Here is a 26,464-nt window from a genome sequence, read left to right on the forward strand (position 1 = left end):
TGGTGTCCTGCACCAGGGAGAAAACATCACTATCAACAATAACAATGAGAATTTTCTTATTCCTTGCCTCTTCTCACCAGGTGAATTTGTGCAGATTTTTTATGTTGGAAAATTGTGTTAGTAATAACCAGTCCATGTCCTGAGCAGAAAATCCAATAGGTATTTGCCATTATTATTAGCTTTGCTCTTTTCTCCAAATTTTCCCAAAATATTTTTGTATGTCTCACAATCATTTCCTACTCTGCTATTTAGATCCCCAACAAGGACCAACTTTTTTTTTTCATTGTGTCAGTTGCTTTTTCTAAAGCATCAAAAAATTCCTCCACTTCTACCTTAGTAGAACCTTCAGTGGGACCATAGGCACAAATAAGTCTCACTGTCCAGTTCCCCATTCTCATATTAGCCCACATTACTCTACTTGAGTCTGTCTGTCATTCAAGAAGATTAGTCTCGTATTTAGCGTTGAATACTATGGCTACTCCTTCTTTTCCTTGATTGTCACTGCCTGAATATAACGTTTTGTATTTATTGCTCAGAAAGACCTCACCAGTTTCAGTCACCCCTATTATGTCGATCTGGTACTTATCTAATTCCTTAGCTAGTTCCATTTTTTTTCCATTCAGGCTTCTTTTGTTGATAGTACCGATCTTTAACTCTGGTGATGTTGAGTTGGGATGACGTTTTAAGATTTGTTCCAGAAGATCACCTTTCACTGTTTGGCCTGTTCTCTACGAAAAAAATGGGGGAGGGGCTTATTTAACCAGGCGACGCCACAGCAGGAATGAAATTCTGTCATGTTGTACTATCATTAAGAATACAATTTGGTCAGCTAAATACCAAATAGCCATCCCATCCTCATTCATTCAGTAACCAGGTAGATACCTAACAGGGTTAACTACGAGAAGGTGAGGATTGAACATTAGGTCAGAATCCCTGGTTGGTTCTCTGCATTCCTTTAAAGGCTATGTGGAGGTCTCCTCTCAGTTATAAAGCTTTGATCCTTAAGCACCCCTTGATGATGCAAAGATAGGTAGGGTAATCAGGAGTGCTGTTGGTATACAGTACTCGCAGAATGAAAACATGATATGATATGAAAATATGACTTCTGCATTATTTCAATCTTGGTATCACTTCTGGGTGTGACTCACACTGATAAGATTTCAATAAAGGCTGAAACCAGTCTGGATAATGGCCCTTCTTATAATGCATAGCATTCTAAAATTCGATGCAGCGAAAATTTTCAAGGCTCTTTGCATAGACTTTTACAGAGATCACATTTAGAAAGTTTACAAAAATAACTTTGTTTGTTACTGTAAATATAATACTAAAAGCCTATGTATGAAGCCCAAAGGGAATTAGCTTGCTCACTTGTATAAACAAAAAGTTGTCTATATGTTAAAGCCAAGGGAAATGCCTTTGCCATTGGAATGTTATTTGATGTTAGTGCTCTGATTGAAGTGTAAGAGAACTCCATTTGTTTACAAGCTCAGTCTAAGACCACCTTCAAGGTCAGTGGTAAAATTTGCGACGTGAATCAAACATAGTTCCGCAGTCTGGTAAAACGGATTAAAGATGCATTTAAAGGGAGAAAGAGAAGTCGGTGTCAATAGAAGATCAAGAGAATCACGAAGAAATGTTTGGGGGTCTCAATCATTAACCCAGGGTTCCCTGGAAGGATGAATATAAGTCATGGATCTTCAACCATCGATATTGACATTTTTCGGCTAGGACACACGGCCAGCCCATCTAAAGAAAACAAGAAGGAGGTCGATCCACTGCAAGTCGTCCAGATCAAAAATGTCAGTTACCAGAAGCGATTAGCCACTGAGGGAGTAATCAAGCCAGACCCGATGCTTTGCCGATCAGACAAATCTGATTATGCTCTGACCATTGGATCCCTCTGCCCGAGCTCCAAGACACTGGGAAAGCACGTTCCAGACCCCACCAACCATTCTGAATGAGACGCTGGTGCTCCGAGAACCTCTAAGGAAAGAATCCAAAATCTGAGACAGAAAAGGAAACTAAGGACTCCGAGACAAACAGAGAAGAGGTGTACTAAAGGGAGAAAGAATTCATGTGAGTTATTTGTTGCATGTCATTTTGTATGTGATGTAAGAAAACTACCTTAAATGGACTGCTAAGTTTATAGTGCTAAGATAAATTTGCCTGAAAGTAATCGATGCAAATTTATGGTTGGAATTATTAAGTGTATATACCAGAGCATAACAAATTCCTAAGTAATTGGTCCAAAATTTTAATTGTTAATTGTAAGGAATTCTAAGACTTTATGCTGCATAATTGCAGAAAATTACTATAGAGATTCTGTTCAAAAATAGTTTGCTTAAAATAGGGGTTATAAATTTTATTGCAGTGATTTTGTAAGATATGTTACATATTTGTGGGAGCTGGCTGTAGAAGTTTGTCATATAGTGTAGCTTAAGTTAAAGATTCAAGAAGCAATTTTCCTATTGTATGAATGGTATATTCACTCTTAGTATTTAATAAACATGTTTGTTATTTATATTCAATGAGCACTGCCTGATCTTAATATGCAATGCACTGTTTCCAAATGAACTCAACCCTGTGAGCAGGGGTGTTAAATGATAGATAAGATAAGGAGCACATAAAAAAAGCCATGACTGTAATTTAATTAGGAGAGAATTTGTATTAGATAACGACCTACTGAAAGTACTACTATTTCTTATACCGCGACAGGACCACTGGTGGTGGTGCAGTCGATAACGAAAACAAATTTCTAGTGCTCTCAGGTATAAGAATATAGAGGTACGGAAGGTAGAGTAAGAGATAACAAGAAGGCCAAGATTGACTTAGTGTAAGGAAGGGAATTATATACTTAGAGAGGGATGACATAGATCGCAGAGTGATATAAGGAAATAGAATAAGTGTATGTGCAGTAATCAGCAAACATTAACACACAACAGTAAGAAAAAAACTACAAAGGCGCAAAAATATTACAAGACACAGCCAACCTTAAGTTTACAGCATTATACATGTCCATAAGGATGTGTGCAGTGTATTATTATGGGATACTAAGGCAATTGATGTGAAGTCTCCATATACAAGTAGCCCAGTCCTGAAGTTACTTCATGTGCAAACTTTGTTTACTTACACTTGGATAAAAAATGAAACCAAGAATATAATTTCTTGGCATCTTTAATTTATGAATCTGACATATATTCAGCCAACTAAAGAAATGTCTAAATGTTGGGGGAAGGAGTTCTCATTATCAGGCACTTGGATATTTTTAATCTAAATGCCTAATTAATCAAAGTTTTTAGATACCGCACACAAATTACTATACTAGAATCCCAATAATTAAAAATAAGCACATGAAATGAGCATTTTAAAATTCATTTATAACAAGTCAAATCACCTTATCATATCTGTTGCGAGGAAAATTAACACAGGTTTTTTTTTCTTCCATGTGAATCACAATTCCTGGAACTGTAGGCAAAGTAAACTGATAGTTTCTAAAATCCTGGAGGGGAAAAAAGTAATTTATAACTGAAACAAAGAAAATAATGGATATTCCAACACACATTATTAAATGGTATACATTGTTTCATAATATGTTTAGATACACTGTAAAATATAACTGACAAACATTTCTGCTCAAAAATCAAACTTATTAATGTGAAACACCAAAATAAGCAAATTAAGAAACTGAAAGTTTTTTTGTTTTTTTTTAAACCTTGGTTCTACTATACATTAAAGATGCCAAGAAATTATATACTCGGTTTTAATCCTCGAGTACTAGATAGTGGCCTTTACTATTAAGCATAGCATTTTAAACATCCAAAAAGGTGTGCACTTTGCATTATGGGATATGTATTAAGGCAAGTGATGTGAAGTCATTAGCCTCTATATGTGAGTAGCTCGGAAGTGAATATATTTCATGTGCCAAAACATTGTTTTGCTTCCTTGGATAAAGGATTAAAACCACACATATAATTTCTTGGCACCTTTAATGCAAATTAAGAAATTTCTCAATACAGGGAGTCTTCTGTTCTTTGAGTATTAATTATCCAAATCACTGCAGTTAGCGGTTCTTTGTAAAAGCTATCATAATACAAAACTATCAATTACACTAATGTGAACTAACAATGAATACATTGTCCCTACTTGAACAATCCACCAATACACACACACCAGCATGTAAGAAAGCCAAGAGAAATGTCTTTTATTAGTCAGCCAAACAAAACAGTTATTTTAGATCACTGTTTTCAGACATTTTACCTTCACCCTGAAAATATATTTGTAATTTTTTATCCCCAAAGATTTCAAAGAAAATTATTGCTGATAAATTAGAGTAATCAGGAATGCACCCGATATGCAGTACTTGCAGAATGATTTGAATGGACTGGAATTGTGGGCATGGTAAAATCGATATCAGTTCAATGTCAGTAAATGTCGTCATCCACTTTGGCATGATTACATAATGACATTGGGAAGGATTTGACAAGTGACATACAGTTATTTGCTGATGATGCAAAGATAGGTAGGGTAATCAGGAGTGCTGCTGATATGCAGTACTTGCAGAATGATCTTAATAGACTGGAATTATAGGGACGGGAAAATGGATGTCAGTTCCATGTCATGCACTTTGGTGTGATAGAATCTAATGTATTATATTGGTGGGATTATGCTAGAAGAAACTGATGAGGCTAGGGTATTGGAGTGTTAGTAGATAAGAAGTTGAAGTTCAGGGGCCATGTAGCAAATATTGCAAGCAAATACAACTCAAAAGATAACTGCAATGCTGAAACACACATTCACATCTAAAGATAGAATGTCATTTTGCCTCTTTACAAGGCCTTGATGAAACCTTACATGGACTGTGCAGGTCTGGTCTCCTGGTTTCCAATGTGATTCTGATACAGTGGAGAGAGTGCAAAAGGAGTGTGTTAAAAATGATATCAGAATTGTGGAATTCTGATATCATTTTTTTTGATATCAGAATTTATATCAGGATTTCAGCTCTTACTGCTGACTTAAACATAAATATAGATTATGTATTGCTCTCTATAATGTTCTGTTTTTCCAATATAACTGTAAAATTTTGAACACCATTTCTCTTGGCACCGTGTCATATCTTTTTCAGATCTTGTTAGTGTTCAAGGAAGAGCAATTCAGCTGACTGATGATCCTCTCATGCCCTTCAGCCAGCATCTCACAGATGGCCAGTTTCTGCATTGTCTTCCTTCTACAGATATTTTCATGGATGCTGTTCAGCAGAACTAGCTGAACTTAACATTCAAAAACCAGATCTGTCATTTCTTTTTTCTCTGAACTTATAGTTCGTGTTGCTCTTTTTGTAATCTTTGATATTAAGAGTAAAGCTTTTATGCTGTGGAGCACACCCTAGATCAGCGTTCCCCAAATTTTTCTACGGCGGAACACTTTACAAATCATGAAATTTTTAACAGAACACCTTGGTTACAGTCGCAGCATTTAAAACCATTCTAGGCTCATATTAATATTAATTTTGATAATTTTTCACAGAACACTTATTCACTTTCCGCAGAACAACAATGGTGTTTCATGAAACACAATTTGGGAAACCCTGCCCTAGATCATAAAATCTTTGTTTCTTTATAATCTCTCTCTTGGACTGACACTTTACTCCTGGCCTCCAATTTCTACTGAACTCCAGAAGCACAAGCAACAGCTGCCAGACATCCTTTTACATTTAAACTGCTGACTCACCAAACCTGCTGCTCAGTCACCTATTATTCCATTTACTTCAGTTCTGTGAAACGACCCTCTCTATGAAGAGTTCTCCAAGGATTACAACCACCTCTTTAAGAAGAATATCAGATTATTATCCTCTTGGGTCACAGTCTACACTTCATATTATTTTCGTATAGGCATTCTGAGTGCATTCCTTTTGAATATTTTCTACCGTCATTCTGTCACTACTTGTCGCATTTAACTATCTACCAAAGTAATTACTTTTTTTCAATAACATCCATGTTTTCCAACCTTCAGGACATTTATCTTTTATATTCCTACTAGTCTTTCCATCAAATGACTTTCATTTAGCTATTTTTACACAGATCTTCACTTTTTTAAATTATTCCCTGTATTTTCTCATGTCACCTGCTGCTTTACTTGCTGAGAACTTTCAGTATGCCATCTTATTTTCTAGCACTTCCTTATCATCTTCTAGAATCCACCATAAAGTTTGGAGTTTTCTATCCTTGCAAAAAAAAAAAACTTGGCCTAGCTGACTCAATGTGTTCTCCAAATTTTTATAGTGTCTCCAAGATTTAATTTTTTGATCAGTTTTTTTTTTTTTTCTTGAACAATATTTATGCAGCCATTACAGATAGTAAAATGCATACAAATAAGTGATTTTAAGTTACTAATTAACAATGCTGTTGATCATTACTATAGCTTTTTCCTGTTTTTATAAACATTATTAAGGATGTGTGCTTTGTTTCATATATATTGTATAGTACTGCACATGGCACTAATGGGTATTAGAACAACAATAAATAAGACATCTTTGTTTAAGGAGTTCATTATGACAGATTTTGCATGATGTAGCTTGTGGGTAATACATTCATTACCAGAGTAAATGAATGGTTTGTGGTTTGAAAGTGAGAGCAGTGTGTCAAAAGTATGTTGTGAATGAGTGCCAGAAGTGTTGGTTATTTCCATAGAGAATACAGTTGTAAGAGTAAATGGTAGCAAATGCAGTATGAAGAAATTATGAAAGAACAGGAAAGTCATGTGAGTGACAAGGTGACAGTGTTGAGAGAAATGGCTTTTCTCACATCATTGTTTGTCCTGTTAAACACTTTGAATCAGGATAAAACATAAGCTAGTGGGGAAAAACAACTGGCATAGTACAGCAGAAAGAGAGAGTGAGTGAATGGAGAAGTGAGTGGGAAGAATTTGAAAAACAGAAAGAACAGAATAATGTGTGTATTTATTCTATGTAAGAAGCATACTTGAGAAAAACGTGATGAAAATTTGTTGTCCGGATGTAAAGACTAGGACATTGGTGAAGTTAGTAGAATAGAGGCAATGAAAAGGTTGAATGTTTTGGTACATATGAATAATTTGAAAGACAAAGTATGTAATGAAAAATTACTGGATGCAACACAGTTTGATAGCAGATAGAAGAGGTGCCATGACTGCATAGTCAAACGCAAAGATTGCACAGGAGGGATGGAGTTTGTGCAGTTTCTAGTGTTATATTCTACTTTAACTTATCTGTACCCTTATGTTATTTCTTAATACACTTTATACTCTGACCTTCTTACTATTGCTCACACTCTGTAGATTTTACAAAGTTATTTGTTTTACAACTGTGCCAGTTAAACTACTTGTTGGGTGCAAGTTTGTGAGACGTATGAACAAAGATAAAGAAGATATCATTCCCTGCTAACTATTATCTATACTTTATCTCAGTCATGGCTTAAACTTATCATTTTTAGCATATCATAAATACATTTCCCCTTATTGGCCATATACAGAGTGTTCGGGATAAATTTGACAGTTTCGTAAGGAAAAAGAAAATCTTCTTTGTATCTATTAAATTTAATGAATTGACAAAAAAACATTACAGGCAGAGTTAATTACAATACTATCAACAAGATTTACTCAAAATAACCACCATTAGCATCGATCACAGCTTCAATTCTGCTTCGGAACCTCGAACAAGCTGATGCTACAGTCTCCCTGGGAAGGGCCGCAAAAACTGTTTTAATTTTATCCATTAACTGGGCTTTTGTATTACTGGAAGTGCGATTGGTGTCTTTTTCAACTGCGCCCCATACAAAATAATCCATGGGGTTAAGGTCTGGGGAGTTTGGAGGCCAAACATTTGGACTGGTGAAGTCGTAGAAATTTTCAGACAACCATTTTTGACTTTTCCCAGAGGTGTGGCAAGGGGCCGAATCCTGCTGCCATACATACGGCCTACCATTGGCTACCCTTGTTATCCAGGGCTTGACTACAGTTAGCAACTCCACGAACAAAGCCCGAATTCCAATGCCAGGGTTCTTCAACACCTGTTCCTGCAGATTTGCGAGGAATTCTGCTGTACGAACGCAATCAGATCGTCTGCTAGGGATCTTTCTTCTTGCTACATCCTCGTAGTCACCATTGCAAGTCTCTAGTTCATGCCTGATTGTTTTTACTGTATTCAGGGAGCATTGGGCAGCAGTCGTAATATCCTTATTTTGATGGCGGGCACGAATCATCATGATACAAGTTATTCTCTTCCATGATTCAGGTGGGTTCCAGCTATCCATCCTTTCTGACATCTTGTATATGAATGAAGAAGGGTCCAAACTTTTAAATGAAGAGAAGTGTGTGTTAATACATGTAACTTACGGAAAAATATAATTAATTATAAATATGTCAAATTTATCCCGAACACCCTGTATATACAGGTTTGTATTTTTCAGACTAGTGCATTGACAAATCAGTCTCAGTGTGTCTCACAAATTAATTTATTTAAATTTATAACTTTACATACCCAGTTCAATTTACATATAATTGACAATATGAGATTTCAAGTAATTATACTTTAGATCTCCTGCAATTCTATCTTATAATCTAAGCATAACTTCTGGTATTCTTACTAGTTATTCTTACTCATTAAACGATAAATTTGTCAAACATAAGTTCAATTAACAATAACTTATTAAGCCAGATATATTACGTTTACAGCAATAAGCCTACTCTTACGACTTATTCATTTACATCGATAATATTTACATTAACACAATTGACTGCAGAATAAACTCCTTCATGTAGCTTCCTCAGTGAGAGGGTGCAGGCACCATGTCCTTCCAGTTCTCTTGGTTGGTGGCTTTCCTTTTTGTTTCTGTATAGCCATGTGATCCTGTCCATGATCTTATATCTTCAAATTATGTCCTTCGTTTATAACCTCTTGATCCTTACCATAATTTTTCCTTCTAAAACTGTTAGTATCCTCTAACAGTTTTAGAGAGTTCAGCAGGACATGTCTTGCCAATCTCATCTTTCTCTGGATCATTTCCTGTAATAAAGATCTCTGTGTTCTCATTCTCTGTAGGACATCTGTATTTGTCACATAATCTGTCCACAATATTTTCAGAGCTCTCCTATAGTACCACATTTCAAAGGCCATTATCTGTTGTCTTACTCTCTTCTTGAATATCCAGGTCTCACTTCCATATGTGAAAACTGGCCAAACTAATGTTCTTATCATTATTTTCTTTGTCTCGATACCCACAGAACTCCTGAGCATATCTTTATTTTTCCAGAAGGCATTTTTAGCTATGGCTGTTCTTATTTTTATTTCTTTATCTTGCTTTCCATCTGCAGTAAAGTAGGTGCCTAAATATTTGTATTCTGTAAAAATTTAACAAGAATTATGTTTAATTTTTATATTGTTTATGAATATTTCTGGCTCGGATTTGTTTTCTTTTGAGATTTTCATAAATTTGGTCTTTTTTGGATTATATCTAATCCAAACTCTTTACCTTCTTCAATTAATAAACAGAGAATGTAGAATCAACACAGAATTTGATCTGTACTGAAGTACAGTAGGACCCCTGTATCTGTGGTCAACCACGGTCCGAAGATATTAACATATGAAAAGTCAACTTATGAAACTTTCATAGTCTCTACAAACATTCGGCTTTGAAATAATGTTGGATTTAATATCCACTTTGCTTACGTAATTTTACTTCTCCGAAATGAAGCCATATGGCTCTTTCTTTTAGTAATAGACAGTTCGGCTGACAGTTGCCCTGTCCAACACCAGGGCAACTCGTTGCAAAGGTGGAGAAAGCTACACAGATCTGAGATTGCTAAGATTTCATTCACATTCAGATAACTATTACAGTATGTTGTTATAATTGTTCTGTTTTATCATTAGTTATTGTTGTTAACCTCTTACTGTGCATAATTTATAAATTAAACTTTGTCATAGGTATTATTTATGTATAGGAAAAACATAATATATAGGGTAAAACAAGTATATATAGGGTTCGCTACTATCCGCGGAAGACGATGGAACCAAACCCCGCGGATACAGGGGGCCTATTGTACTTACAAATTTCTCCTTGTACTTATGACGAATTACATAACATATATTTCTTTCATTCATTTCTTGATTCTTCAGTCTCCACAATCTTTCTTTTTTTTCAGACTGTATGCCCATTCTTTATTTCCCATCTTTTCCTTTGTCTTCTGTCGTCAACAATCTTTAACCTTCAGTCTATTAACTAGTAACATGGTGGCATCGGCCATTCAACAAGTGCTATATCTGAATGGCTCTCCGTGGCATACAGGTTTCCTGCCATTTTCTTTGTCTTCTGTCATCAATATCCTTTTACTTTCAAATTTTGGTACTCAGCAATGTGGCAGCATCAGTCATCTGCCGAATGTTTTTCTCGATGAGCTCTTCATGGCTCTGGCAATGGGCAGGTGAACTTCACTTGGCAGTGGATCAAGGTAAAAGAAGGTAAAAAAAACTCTAAGACATAAGGCACTTCTCTTTCGATGACTGACAGTTGGTTATCACATGGCAGTGAACCCAGGTAAGAGAATGCAAAAAACCCTAACATGATTTCCTTTGAAATGTGAGAGCTTATATACATCATTGACTGCGTAGTGCACACACGTGGCACTCAACATTACTATATATGGTATTATGCTAACATCAGGATGCAATGACGTCACACATTTGGTTTAACACAGTTTCTTAATGAAACTACTACATACAAAGGATTTTTGGTAAGTTTACAGATAGAGACTATTCTATACATTTATATTTATCTTTAGACAAAACTTGTAAAACAAACATGAAACATCATTATTCATGAGAGATTTTACAACTTAATCTTTTCTCTCTCTTTTTTCCAACACCTTTAGGAGCATGACCCTCATTATTCTTAGAATTAGACTCACTATCCTCCTTAGGATTAACCTTAATTTCATGAGTTACTGGATTATTAGAACTAAGGCGATTTCATTTCCTAATCCTATTAACAAATATTCTAGTCAGATTTTATGCTTAGTCTGAGTTAAATTCATAATGGACTTTCCCTAGTCTTGTTGCTTTGGTGTCTTGCTATTTGATTTGTCTCATTCATTTCATCTAATTTAATATTTCAAATCTGTTCAAATTTCTTTTCTTTTCTTCTAAATTTGGTACTTTTGTTTCATTATCTAGTTGGTCTTTCACATTTACTAAGTCTTCTTTCTCATACTCATTTATCACTTCCTTTTCAAACACTTCTCCTTATTCATCTTCAGATTACACGGTACTAATGTACTATAGGTTGATCTACCAACCTCTTGTGTATGGGCTCAACATAAAAAAAAATCACTTGTAACATGTAAATAGAATGCTTATTGGGGTTACACACTGTCCAACAAAGAGAAATTGTACCCTCCTTCAAGTTACAGGAGAACTGGAATCTCCTTAGGAAATTGAGGCCAAGAATTACTTGAACGTCAGGTTTTGAAGTCTCAGGAAGCACAATTAGCTCATGAGAAATTGTTACAGAAAAAACATGGAATGTTAAGTTATGCATTTATCTTCTTTGTGGTAGAAATCTCTATCTCGGAGATACCTGTCAGTTTGATTGGATCATTTAAACTAACAATGTAATTGGAATTAAGTTCCTAATTGTCATATAATGACCAAGTCATTACCGAGACCTGTGTCCCTGTATCTAACATAATTTCATAAGGAACATTTTCAATCAGACCTTGTATGGCCATCAAAGACTTTTCATTACTGATATGTGCAATTTCGGCACCATCAAGTTGATCACAAGTTACAATTAAATCTGCTAATCTGATTATTCGGTAAGTTACTATCTACTAATTCAATATTTGAGTCACATGTTATTCCTTTTCTTTCCTTAGAATCTAACCTTTTCCTCCTATAATAATTTTTAGCTAAATGCCCTATTTTGTTACAGTTGTAATAACCTAAGCAGAACTCTTTCTTTCTTTACTTCATTACATTTAGTTTCATTCTTAGTAGGTGATCTATCTGATGGAGACTGTTACTCACTTTAAGCTATCTAACATTTTGATTAGTCTTTCTTGCTCTTCCAATATCAATTTTTGTTGTCTCTCCATTTCTTCCTTAATAATGTCCCTTAGTATTTCTAGTTCTAGAGAATCTACTGATTCAAGTTCAGAACTAACATCTATATCTTGACTTATTTCTACCATTTCCTTCAATTTTATATACTATTTTATATATTATATATATATTTTATTGTATATTATATATATACTTTACTGTCCTATATATTATTTTATATATTATATATATTTTATATATTTTATATATATATAAAAATATATAACTTATTTTTCTGACTTTCATTCTTCTTATTACAAGCTATATTACTTGAAGTGACACTATATTCTAAAGAATGCACTTGTTTAGGGTTTGAGGACTGATAAATGTCCCCAAGTCTTTCTTCTCTTTCTCTTGACATGTAGCATTCGTCCAGAATCTTAACTTTTTCATTGTAAGCTACCTCTTTTAGTTCATCGTTCATTACTCTGAACTAATGAAATATAGACCATTCTAGGTGAGGCCTTTCAATTCCTGAGACACTTAATTTATGGGCTACGCTTAGGTTATCTATTGTAGTATTCCAAAATGGTTTCTTTACTGTCCTAAAAAAGCATTTATGTATTTCCATAAGTGAGGACTTACATCTCTTACTTTAGAATATTCCGCTATTAAAGTACTCTTAAATTTCATATCAATCATATCTTGCAAGATAGGTGAGGCATTTAAGAATGTTTTTACCTTAACTACTAATTTGTTCCTAAGAATAATAAGTGAAATTCTGGCCATTTTCCTACCTCTTTAAGCCTTTTTGTAAATTTAAAATAAGATTCTACATTTTCATGGTCTTCTCCTGACTACGTTGGAATTACAAGATTTGGATTTACTGTTCTAAAGAACTCAATTGCATCTATCCTGTTAGTATCACAATCACTTTCTGTATACATTTCTTAGTTCATATAAAAACCTTTATACAACACACTGATACTGATGTCAAAACTAATCCAATCCAATATTAGATTCGATTTCTCACTATTTTATTGGACTTTATCCTGTCGACACATCATTTTTATATATATCTACTTTACTTCACACTCAGTAGTTTAATGAATTTATTTGTTTTACGACTGCACCAGTTAAACTACTTGTTGAGTGCAAGTTTGTAAGAAATATAAACAAAGATAAAGCAGATATCATTCCCCTGCTAACTCTTACCTCTTTATCTCAGTTGTGACTTTAACTTATCATTTAGCATATCATAAATACTTTCCCCTTATTAATCAGATATATACAGGTTCATATTTTTTAGACTAGTGCATTAACAAATCAGCCTCAGTGTGTCTCATAAATCAATTTATTTAAACCAAGAACTGTATATATACACTGCTCAAGTTATATATAAGCATTGACACAACGAAATTTCAAGTCTAAGATAATTACAAATATATAAGAATATCCAGTTTTGCATATGATGCACACCTGGGAAAGACAATAGCTAATAAAGATGACGTAGAGATCATCTGCTGCATCCATAAAGAAGACATGCCTGTTTGCTTAATCATAGGGTACATAATTTCTCCTACTTAATGCATAGCTAAATTTTTATCTAGCTATTCACTAAGCAGCAATTCCTACTCATTCATAAACAACTCACTGTTAATAGTCAACACTAAATCTGTTTTCCAACATCCTTCTTGGGGATTCCCTTCATTTTTTTTTTTACAAGCCTTTGTTATCCACTCATTTTCCCAAACACACTTTATAAACAAACAGAATGTACCCTGAAAGGAGGCTTACTTTCTCCTGCACTAGCAATTTACTTAGACTTAGAAGAAATTGTTTTTTCCTTCATACAGCCCTAACCATAATTTTAAGTACACTGTGTAGATGATATTCTTGCCATCTAGCTTCCCTGTGAAGATTTCTAGCAAAAAACTTCCCCTTCCCCCACCAGATAAATTTCACCAGGAAAACAGAATGTGCACTAGCATTCTTAGATATATTATTCTCCCATTTTCCTTCTAGTAAACTATTTCTGCCTACCATACACCAACTTTCACTGATTACTACATACAGCAGCAGTCTGCTCATTAACCATCCCAAAAAATTGGAATTATAAAAACTTCACTGCACCAAGCTCATATCATATGCTCTAACCCAAAAAATTTAAAGCTAGAACTTCTTAACATTCTTAATTCTCAACTAACTATACAGCATGTTTTTTTTTTTTTGTTTTTTAAGTTCCAAATCCTAAAACAGTATGGTGAGTCCCAATTCCATATATTTCAGGTATTTCCAACTGATTTCAAGAATCCTCAAGCAACACAACTTAGCCTACATTTTTTTCCAATTAACAAACTCTCCTCATGGTTATCTTTTCCAAAAAAATAAACAATCTCTTCTTTCCGTATCTCTGGTTCCAAGTTCTCTGAAATTGCCACCTTTCCTATCTCAGATAAACTGGGCATTCTTAAGAGAAAAGAATACAAGAACACCAATCTTATATCATTAATAAGAAATCTAAGAAATGTGGTCTAGCCCAACATAGGAGTCACACTGACCACAGAATCTTCTGGTCTAGAACACACTTACTCCACCAATGCCACTTCAAGTTGGAACATTTTGAACCCTGCTGCATCATTCTAATTTGAATTAGAACAATTGCTCTCCTTGCCAAGAATCTGAGAAAGTCTCATTCTTATCGAACATCAATATATTTTCTTTTATTATATATAAATTTCTACACCTTGCCCACACTGCATGGCGCATACTGTTCTCTAAATAACCTATTGTTAATATTCTACCTTGTACATACTAGCCTGTATGCCACTAAAGGTGATCTGTTATTTTCAGGTTGAAATATCTGGCAAACATTTTTTTTTTTACTATTTATTTAAATTAATAAATGAAAATTTATCCTTGGTTTAAGGTGGATGGTTCTGTTCATTATGCCAGAAGTTTTGCAAACAAGGTGTTTATGTGGATTGATCTTCTGTATTTCATGAGCATTCTCTCATTTTCAACAGTCTTCATCATTCTCTATATCAGTGTTTCTCAACCTGTGATCTGCGATGATGGGAAAGGTGGTCGGCAGGTAGACTTAAATTAATTAAATAAATATATTTTTAGTTATCCAAACAAATTAAAATTGAATAAGTAAAAATTATTGAAATCAAATGGAGACTTTTGCATCACTTCAACCTCAGTATTTATATCTGGGTCTACCTACTCACTGATGAGACCTCAACAAAAGTTGAAACCGATGGGAAGCTTTGGCGATGAATGGCAATGCTGTAGCCTGTGAAGTTAACTGAAGCATGGCTGTTACTGTTAGCCCTCCCAATGAGCAAATGAGTGGCTCTGCTTGGTGGTGGGGTAGCTGCCACGAGGTAGAGCCAACCAGTTCCAAGAGTTCTGAGTTTTTGGAGTTTCACCTGTACTTGAACATTCAACAAAGGTCGAAACCGGTCTGAGTGTGTGTGTGTGGGGGGGGGGGGTAACGCTGTAGCCTGTGAAGTTAAGTGAGGCACGGCTATTGCTGTTACCCCTCAGATGAGAAAATGAGCAGCTCTGCTCGGTGGTAGGGGAGCTTGCCACAGTGTAGAGCCAACCGATTCTCAGTGACAGGGTGAGCCTGTTATTGAGGGGAAAGAACGCCGAGTTTCTGAATTTTTGATCCTATGGGTCGCTCATTATTGGGTGATCCGGGGGATCTCACGAGTTTTTGGAGAGGATACCCTGTACTTAAACAGGGAAACCGGTCTGGGTAGTGATCCCCACCACACCCCTCCGTAATGTATAGCAGTGGTGTTCAACCTTTTTTTTTTACTATGCGAGCTACTTTTCTATAAAAAGTTATTTGGCGATCTACTCTCTTATATAGATCACATTCCCCCAACCTGACATCTGATTACGCACAAACAAACTAAAAAAAAATATACAACTAAAAACTTTATTTGTGTATTTAAAAATTTATTTATCACTTTTAATTATTTTAATACAACAATATATATATATATATATTGGAATAAAACATTTCTCTATTTTGGAAAACCAAAGTTAGAAAAAACAACAGATTGATTACAAACTCACAAGTTACAGGAAATGCAGGTTGATTAAAAAAAAAATTTAAAAAAAATTAATGTGAAATTTGGCATTGTTTGGACCTCGCAATATTTTCATAGTCAAGTTGATAAGAAGAAGTTGCCAATCGCAGATGATCAACCAAATGATCATTTGTAATTTGGTTTCTTAATTGATTTTTTATGACAGTCATATTTGAAAAAGTGAATTCTGACAAGTATGTCGATCCGAAACACGACAGAATTTTTCACGCAATATCAGTTAACATTGGGAATTTTTCATGTGCATACTTCCAAATAACTTCATTGTTTATTAATTCTAAATGTAAACTATACTGAATGTTTATTATCCCAAGTTCTACGTCAGCTTGGTTTATATCAAACAGCCCACTAATTTTATTTGAAATTTCTGTGATGTTCAAGTTTTCTTGAAATGGATTATTGATAAATACAATCATTTCAGTTTTATTAAAATCTTGAATTTATTTCTTCCTCAACTAATTGTAATTCACGAATAAATTCTTTTAAATCATGAAAATCAATTTTGAACAAAATCAAGAAATGCGAAGCATTTCTTGATTTTGTTCAAAAAATTTTAATAAATATGGGAATGTCTAAATTCGTGGTCATTTATATTTTTCTTTAATAAAAGTAAGTATTGTTGGAAAGCTTTTATTGAACTTAACATGTCAATTAAATTTTTATCTCTACCTTGTAACTCTACATTTAAATTGCTTAATTTCGTACAGAAATCTACTAAAAATGATAAGTGTAACAACCATCTTTTATCACTCAATTGTGAATAAATATCTCCTTTTTCATCAAGAAAATTTTTTGTATTGTTAATTAATACAAGAAATCTTTCTAAAAATTGACTTCTGCTGAGCCAGCGAACATTATTTTACAACAGAAGTTCCCTATCATCATCATCTGCCTGTAATTTAAATAACAGGCATTGCAGGGCTTTTCCTCAAACAGAATTTACAATTTTAAATGTAATATCCAAAACATCTTTTGTGTTTAATCTTTTACTACACAGTACTTGTTGGTGAATAATACAGTGGTAAGTTAAAATATGGTCTGATATTTGTCATCGTTTTTACATAATGAAATGAAGCCTGATTTATTATCTATCATTGCAGGAGCACCATCAGTAGTAATAGACACAAGTTTAAAAAGCAAAAGTTTGTGTTGTTTCACAAATTCATCAAATGCCGAAAAAATGTCTTCTCTCCTAGTCCTTCCCAATAATGGTATAATTTTCAAAAGTTTTTCTTTACTTGAATAATCTTGAAATACTATGCGAATAAATACCATTAACTGAGCAATATCAGTGAAGTTGTTTGATTCATCAAATTGTAATGAAAACGCAACACGCTGGTGAATTTCTGACATTAACCAGGCCTGGAAACTTTTCTCTGGCAATTGGAACTCTTCCTTTTGGCAATTTGAAACCCTGTCTGTGGCCTAGAAGTGGTCTCTCTAGTGACGCTTCGAACCGAGAAGCTCCTTTCTGGAAGCGGGAAACTGCTCTCTCAAGCAACATGGATACGGCTGTCTCTCTGACAGCAATTCTGCAACCGGGACCCCTTCTGCTTGCTTCAGTCCTTTTTTATTAGGCCTCCTCTGAGACCTTGCATGAAGTTTGGCAATCCCCAAAGAATCGGTATGAGTCTTTCATCTTCAGTTTCAAGTTCAGCACACCTTTTGTTCTCCTCCACTTTCTTTTGATTGTAAGTTGCCGTCCATCAGAAAGTTGTTTGAACTCTTTCTGACTGACTTCGGAGATGCTTACACTTAGAGCCTGCAAGCCTTTCTCATACATACAAGTTTCAATAACAATCTTTCTAATGCCGCCATGTACAGCTTCGGCGACAAAAACATTGCCTTTTTTTTTAAGTCTAATATATTCTTATTAAAGCAGTATATACAGTTAGCTTCAAAAGAGTTTACAAAAACCTCTAATACAAACTATACCGAGACAAACAAAGTTTATTTTTTTACAACATGCACATGGGACTTAACCTAAGTAAAAAATCGATGTAATGTGCTTTGGAATATTTAATATTTAAGCTACAATCGAGTTTTTACACTTTGCTTATAATCGTATTCACTCGGCTCACTGTTTGACTTCCACTGATCCAAATTAATTCATTTACCCGGACTTATAAGAAAATTACTGATTTGACAATTATAATGAAAAATAAATAAACAATAGCAATACACCTTAAAGCGAATTAAAAATAACACAAAATAATGATAAATAAAATATTATTTTTCAGTTTTAATTAAATTTGTAAGGAGGAATACACAAGAGATCAACCAAAAATTGCTCTGCGATCGACAGGTTGAACACCCCTGATGTATAGCATCATACATGTCTGTAAGGAGATGTGCTTTACTTTATGGAAAATGCTAAGGATAGTGATCAGAACTCACTGCACCTTTACTACGAGTTGCCCCAGCCTGAACCAGGTGTTGGCTTACGCTTGGATCTGCCGAAACTTTTATAGTTTCTATCTGTATTCGGCATGAAACTCTTAGATTTTCTATCTTAGAGTTTCTTATTCAGCTTTGAAATAATGTTGGATTCAATATCCACTTAATTTGCAATCAAACTATATTGTTGTCCACTTCACCCCTCTTTTATTACTCGTCATTCTGGCACTACAATAATTTGTAGTGGCAGAATGATGAATAATAAGAGGGATGAAGTGAACAACAATATAGTTTTATTGCTTTTGACTTCCCTTCATGTTTTGTCAGATTTGAAGTGAACATGTGTTATCCACATTTCAACCAATTGCTTGTTGTTTATTGATTTTTATTACTGAAGGTTTTCCTCCTTCAATCAAGGCTCAGTATACCTTCTGAAGTGCTAAATGATACTTGGACAAAGTGTGTCGTGAGTTAACCCCTGCATTTATATATTTTTTGGAAAAGTTTTTTAATAATGGAAAAGTGGCTTAGAACTAGGACTTTGAAAAGCAAACCAAATGAAACAGGTGATGCTAACCCTAATTGTGATACATGTGTTGTAACGCCGAGTAAATCTGATACTATTTACTCGCCGTTACAACACAGTTCAAAGAAAAAAATACAGTAGGAAATATCAGAGTTCATATTAGGAATTCGGGTTTACTTGGTGTGGAGATGAAAGTGAACAGAAACTTCAGTATGTTTTGTGTTAACAAGTGTTGTCGAACGAGTGCATGAAACCTGTGAAACTCCAACATTGAGAAATAGTTTCTCCAACACACAAACTAAACATTGAGATGTGAAAAATGAGGGGGGGAAAAAAAGCCGATTTCAGCGACGCTTAGTGACATTAAATCATGGGAAAGATGTATTTTCTTCCATGGGTTCGCTAATAGCAAAGGCACTGGAAGCATCTATCTGTTAAGTTTGCGCATAGCGAAAACAGGGAGACTTCATTCTATCAGGGAAAATTTACTACTTCCAACTATAAAAGATGTGGTAAAAACTATGTTTAGCAACAAGTTACTAAAAGATGTTGATTTGACTCCTCTTTCAATAACACTGTATGTCGCAGAATTAATATGGCAGATAACGTAGAATCTCAGTTAATCGAAACAGTTAAGTAGAGTCTTTATTATGTGTTACAAACAGACAAGACTACTGATGATACAGATGATGCCCAGTTAATATGCTATGTAAGATATGCGCATTATAACAATATTCATGATGATATTCTGTTTTGTAGAACTTTGTCATCCTGAACAACTGGAGAAAAAATATTTCACAGTCTCAATAATTACATAATACACAAAGGGATCCAGTGGGAAAAATGCATGGGCTTTTGTTCGGATGGAGCTCATGCCCTTATAGGCAGGCATAGTAGGAGGTTGCTTCTATGGTCAAGGAAGTAGCTCCGGATAGGAATCGGGTATATTGTTTATGAAACAATGTATGACATAAGGAAAGGTTGGGCTCAAAAGGAATGTCACCAGAATTTAAAACTGTGCTATACAACGCTGTAATAGATGCTAGTTAATTTTATTAAGGCTCGACAGTTAAATAACAGGTTATTTTCAGTACTCTGCAATGAAAGGGGAAGTGAATATATACAACTTTTGCCTCATTCTGAAATTCACTGTCCAGGGGCAAAGTACTAACAAGGGTATTTCAATTAAGTCACAAAGTTTTACTGTTTGTAAATGAACGTAATTCTAATTTTGTATCACTCCGTGTTGATGAAGCATGGTTATCAACACTATCCTATCTTTCAGACATTTTTTTTCGAAATTAAATGAAGTAAATCTCTCCCTTCAGGGAAATTCTTCAGCTGTTCTTGATACCTGTGACAAAATAAAGGCATTCGAGGAAAAAAACTGGTGTTATGGATTAGTTATGTAAAAGACAGATAATTTGCACCTTTTCCAACATTGGAATCCACTTTAGTGGAAAACGATATTTTTGTTGATTCCAAGTTTCTAGAAAAGGTTTGTAACCACCTCAAAACTCTGAAACAGAATTTCAAAACATATTTACCAAATAACTTTCATAAGAAATTTCAGTGGGGTTCACGATCCATTTCAGGTTTACAGTCATGAGAATGACCTTTCGTCATTGAAAACAGAAGAGTTAATTGAGCTTTCATGTGACAGTGGACTTAAAATGCAATTCCGTGATCTTGGTTTGACTTGATTCTGGATCTCGTCTTCAGTGAGAAGCGAATTTCCCAAATTATCTGAAGCAGCACTGAAAATCGTCATGCAGTTTTCTATAACCTATTTTTGTGAGAAAGGATTTTCATCGCTCCTTCAAATAAAAACAAAATACAGAAATCGTCTTGGTGTGTGGGCCGATCTTCGACTGAAGCTGACCAATATTGAGCCAGATATCCAGCAAATCTGCAAAGGCCAAGAAGCTGAACCATCTCATTAAAAGTAAGTAGTAGCATAATTAAATCGTATGATTTATTTGGACTACAGTTTCTGATTATTCTAGTTACTAGTTTTGGAATTAATCCATTTCCAAAATCGGACAAAATTGGAGATGAAATGAAAGTTACGCAAAGTGACATAATGGCGAGGCTCAGCTCTGCTGGCGAGGAGGATAGCTGCCCGTGTCCTGTTCAGCGAAATTCCGTATCTCGTACAGTCGTTTGTGGGAATATACGGCCAAGCACACCGAATCCGTCGCATGCAGACAACATCCGTACGGTCATGGATTATACAGAAACACACATCATAATGTAATGAATACAAGCAGCACACAGGACAGATATAAATAAAACCACCACACAATTAATGAATCTGTAGGATTTACGATGATCACTGCTGTGCCTCTAAATAAAACAGGACGGATATAATTAAAACCATCATCATAACACGATTAGTACAAATCACATGTGTACGGTATATATGGCATATGGTCACTGGCGGGAAAATGCGTCCGACCACGCAGATGACACTTTGTGACTGACACCGCGGGTTGGACTGTTTATAGATATCGGGAAGAACCTCAACATAACAGGATGTCTTAAATTTTTTTTTGCTGGTCATAGAAAACTTGTCTGGGAAATAAGGTGATTCGTATCGGCAAGAAGTGTGTGTGTGGGGGGGGGGGGGAGAATTAATTGCTTTGGGATGTTCTGAGTGAAATTTTTGGGTATATGCAGGGGATAGATTGGACAGGACAAGGGATGTCATCCATGATGAAATTTATGGATGTCAAGTTCGTATTCAGTATTATGATGGAGTAAGATAAGAACAATATTTTCCCCCTTGTCTCACAACCCACTTATCAAATGGAACAGTTTACATGTCGCAGGTCGAATCAGAGAGTAGGTGAAGATAAAAGTTGTCGTGGGGCTAGCTTCATGAGTATCGGCATATGAATGGGGATCACATATAAAATATAAAAGTTTCTGTGGGTAGATGAATGGGGATTAAAGATAAATTTTGTTGTGGGCAGATCGATGAAGGTAGCAGCTTGACAGCGCTGACATTCCCCATTCATTTGCCCATGGTATCAACGGTGCTAAAAAGTTGTTGTGGGGTGAGCTTAATGAGTGTTGGCAGATGGGGATAACATATAAAATATAAAAGTTGCTGAGGGCAGATGAATGGGGGTCCTGCTGATATACCCATTCCTTTGCTGACAGCAAATCGGAAACTGATGCCTTTTATTTGATTAATAATAAAAATTAAAACTTTGTTCAGTGATGATACATTTTTAATTGTTTACTTCCAACTTAATTATGTTTCCATATGTATTCAAAACATACTTTTGGATTTATTATGCTATAAAAGGCACAGTTTTTCCATAATGTTGGTAATCCTCACGTATATTTTAAAAAAAATTACATAACTTAGTGGTCCGTAGAATTGTTTTAGGCATTTGACTGATCCTTGAGCTTAGAAAGGTTGAGAAACGCTGCTCTATATGCTTTTGCCAATGTAGAATGGGATTCTGTATGCTGCTTCTAAGTCTTTAGTTCGACATGAAATCTCTTCAAAAAAAAAGTATGTTTCAAGCATCCATAAAATGCATTCTTGAGAGAGAGAGAGACTAGCCAAATAAGTGGTAGTCAGAGGATGCAATGCAAAATCTGGAATATGTTTCTGATGAGCAGAACTCTATGAATACATTTCTTTTTTAAATTTATGCAACATATCTATGCATTACTCTGAATTATCATAGTGCCTCTCTCCAAAAAAATCCAAGATGCTATCTTTGTCCCAGAACATGACTTCAAAATTTGCAGTGAATTGAAATGATGCCATTCCACTGACTATATCTTTGTTTCAGGATTGTAATGGTGAACCCTTGTTTCATCACTTGTGACCAGCACTGGAGAAATTTTACACAGATGACTTTCTGAGCTTCTTTATATTGCTCAGCACATTCAGGACCCATTGTGCACAAACCTTATTGTAGCTGATGTCATTAACAATAGTCATCACCACTAGTTTTCCGATGCTGGCTACTTTACACAATTCGAGAGGTGAGATAGAATGATACCCTTGATTAGTGCATCAATGCAACTTGTTATCCATTTGCCAATGCTGTTGCTGGCCAGCTCTCTGACCTCAGTTTCACCATTCTTAAACACGGATAAGATTAATTTGGAGCAAAATTGTTGCTATGAAGAAACTATAATAACATAAACTAAATCATGTAGTGTGATCATAGTACATTCTATACACTCTATAAAGATATAATCAGAAATTGTCTGTTCTATAGATACGCTCATAGCCACTAATCTACTAAAATGGCATTCATCATTTCTCTCCTCTTTGTCAAGTAGGACTCCTGTTAGTCAACTGCAAGATTAACAGTTGACTAACACCCCTTTTCAGTAAAATACAATTGTAACCTGCTCCTCTTCCTGTTTTATTCCATGTTTGTGTCTTCTGAAACAGCTTCCTTCTGAAGTATTCCTGAACAATTACAATCTGCAAATTTTTTATCCCACAATAAAAAAATTAGATGATAAAATTTAAATTTTGTTATCATCTGATTTTTAAATAACTTTATATATATAACTATATTTTCAGATACATTAATACCTTACAGTTTACAGAATAGTGGAAGGTGAGGCAAGGATGACATGTTAAGAACATACAATTATGCTACTCACTGTCAGATGTCATTTGCATTAATTCTTGGGTTTCAATTGTCATTTTACCGTATCTTGATCATCATCATAACACACTTTGAATACTGATCAGTGACAAGCAATGTATCATATCAGTCAGTACTGCTTACTAGAGAAGTTAGTTAATTAGATATATTAAAAAAAAACCCAGATAAGTCTTTTATTGCTGTATAGGGAGTAGGCAAGGCCGTTTTAGTCCTATCTAACTTTTGGAGGCTGAGTGGGAAGTTCAATCTCCACTGGTAGCCAATCAGAGATAGCTGGCCCATGGCTATCACTAATTTAATTGGCATGCAGTGAAGAGACAGCTAACAAGTGCTGCCACCTTGTGGACCCTAACACAATACTTTTTTTTTTTTTTTAATGTCTGAAAATATTGTGGGTTTCACGGTCAATTTTCTTGAGTTTACAGGAAAACAATCCAGCTTGCCCATGCTAGAGATTGACTAACTTGGGAACCAGTCAAAAAAAAGGCTTAGAAAAGGTTCCTCTAGTCGCCGACTAGATTTGAACCCTTTGTGTGGTTAAGCATTGCGGAGTGCAAATGCCATTTCCACTGAGCTACACAGCCTCTATTTATACGTAAATTGCATGTTTTGGAGAGGAATAATAAAACTGAGATTTCATCCATTACTCTACTTTTAGAAAGTAGGATGAAATTAAACTTTAATCTAGTCATCAGAGGAAATGAAATCGTAACCTTCCTAAAAGTCAGACTGGACAACCAATGATTTTTTTTTTTTTTTAAATGTAAAAGCCTAAGTAGCTCAATTCCTCTAGGTGAAAAAGACCTGGGTTCAAATCTCACATAGGATGCAAAGAACCTTTATCAGGGCTTTTTAAGTAAACCTGGGTTAGATGGCACCATATGGTGGTGGCAAGGTTTTTTTCTCCCAGAAACTAAGGTTTTCCTGCAACACAGGAAAACTCCACACGGTTAGGTGGGTGGCTATCTGCTTCACAACCATATGCCTGGGAGTGTCCTGGATTCAATTCCCATTACTAACATGAGGAGCTTAGGATCTTTCTCAGACATAGCCAAGTTAGTGGTCTTAGGTGTGGACTGTAGGGTTTTTCTCCCCAGTTTATCTGGGTTTTTCCATCCCACAAACAGGCAAACCAGCCTTGAGAACTCAGCGCTTCTATAGACATAGGATACACTGGGAGGCATAAGACCAACCACATTATCCTCGTATAATGGTTGCAGTTATAAGGAATAGAAACCCTCGACGCTGTAAAAAAACATACAATTACCATCAGAATATATTACGCAGACAGGATTAATTGCCTTATAAGAGTACTATTCAAGTTTCAATGAAAACATGTTACTTCACTGTGATAGGCCACTGGATCTAACAAGAGAGCAAGGGAAAATGTGAGAAACACTTTTTTTTTTCTTTTCAACTACTTTTACGGATTTTATTTTGATATTTTTAACAAAAAAAGTAAAATAAAATAATAATAAATAAAACTTACTGCAAGAACATTCATAATGGTATGTCCTATCTCACAATAAACAGGCTTTCGATTACGCACACTAATGAGCGAGCATGGATAATCTAAAACAGAAAAAAAAACAATTACTCTCTCTCTGTCTATAATATACATCAATTATCCTGAATACAACAAAATATATACTGAATATAATTAAATTAAAAGGAATATCTAATATTTGTCATATCCATCAAAGTTCAATATATTATAATTAATGGAATATTTCGCATCACTTAAATAAAAATAAACTTTAATACTGATCCTTTGAGGATAACAGCTTTTTTTTTTTTTTTTTAGTGGAACTGCAGTCACACTTTAAGAGTGGGGATTTCTAGTCATTACTTATCCTGTAGTTCTCCCTGCTCCAGAGAACTAATGCATATGACAGTGTGAGGAAAGAGTGGGAAACACATGCACTACTGAGACTGGGTTAGTTGCTTAGTTTGGGATTTACTGGCACAAGCACAGCAAGGATCATAATGCACCATTACCACAGTTACAGCAATACAGGATGTAATAAGAAACAAAATGCATTAATGTCTTATGTGAACAGCAAAGGATTTTAAAAAGAGAAACAGTTCTGTGTGTGTGTGTGTGAGAGAGAGAGAGAGAGAGAACATTTATAATTTGCATCTGTAGGAATTAATTCTTTGTAAAAAGTTAAACAACATGTAATCTGTTTGACTATAACAAGATTTGCCAGACTGTATGTGGCTCAGCAGATTACTAAAACCATATTCTCTTGAGTTAAGTGCTGGTACTTCACCAGAATAAGACATATGGTTTGGCAAGTGTTAAAGTTTTCACACATATCTGCCATCAGCAGATAACTATGACCTATGCATAGCTTTGCCAGAACTTTCTCTCTTCTGGTTTTACATATACTAGACTGCACATTCTTAATTTCAGGCTTAATTTTGTGCAAATTATTTGTTATTTCTTCCTGCTAGGATGACTGCCATTAATTCAATTTCCATTTATTAACTGTATTCTACATAAGAAAGTGAAACAGTATAAGCTGACCTAGCAGCTACATTTGCAGTCAAATTTTCCTTGATTCTAATGTGGTTGGAATATATGACACTGAACATCAATATTGAAGGTATTCATTTGATACAATAATTGTAACACTTCAGGCCTGTGAAGTACTCAATGAGTCTGTAGTAGTAGTATTGGTATTACTCCAAGCCTCCA

General features: G+C 34.9%; 1 protein-coding gene across 2 annotated transcripts in view; it reads right to left on the reverse strand.

Moving 5' to 3' along the window:
• Positions 1-26,464, reverse strand: part of Sara (Smad anchor for receptor activation) — a 418,622-nt gene that overhangs the window by 94,248 nt on the left and 297,910 nt on the right. For both annotated transcript variants that reach the window (XM_090410157.1, XM_090410156.1), the window contains 2 exons: positions 25,253-25,335; positions 3,395-3,499 (listed from right to left, as the gene is read on the reverse strand). In XM_090410157.1, coding sequence (XP_090266283.1) covers positions 3,395-3,499; positions 25,253-25,335 — 188 coding nt within the window. The remainder of the gene's footprint in view (positions 1-3,394; positions 3,500-25,252; positions 25,336-26,464) is intronic.

This window comes from Typopeltis vanoorti, chromosome 20 (assembly GCF_054136105.1).
Source record: "Typopeltis vanoorti isolate ZY-2024b chromosome 20, IOZ_Tvanoo_1.0, whole genome shotgun sequence".
Lineage (NCBI taxonomy): Eukaryota > Metazoa > Arthropoda > Arachnida > Uropygi > Thelyphonidae > Typopeltis > Typopeltis vanoorti.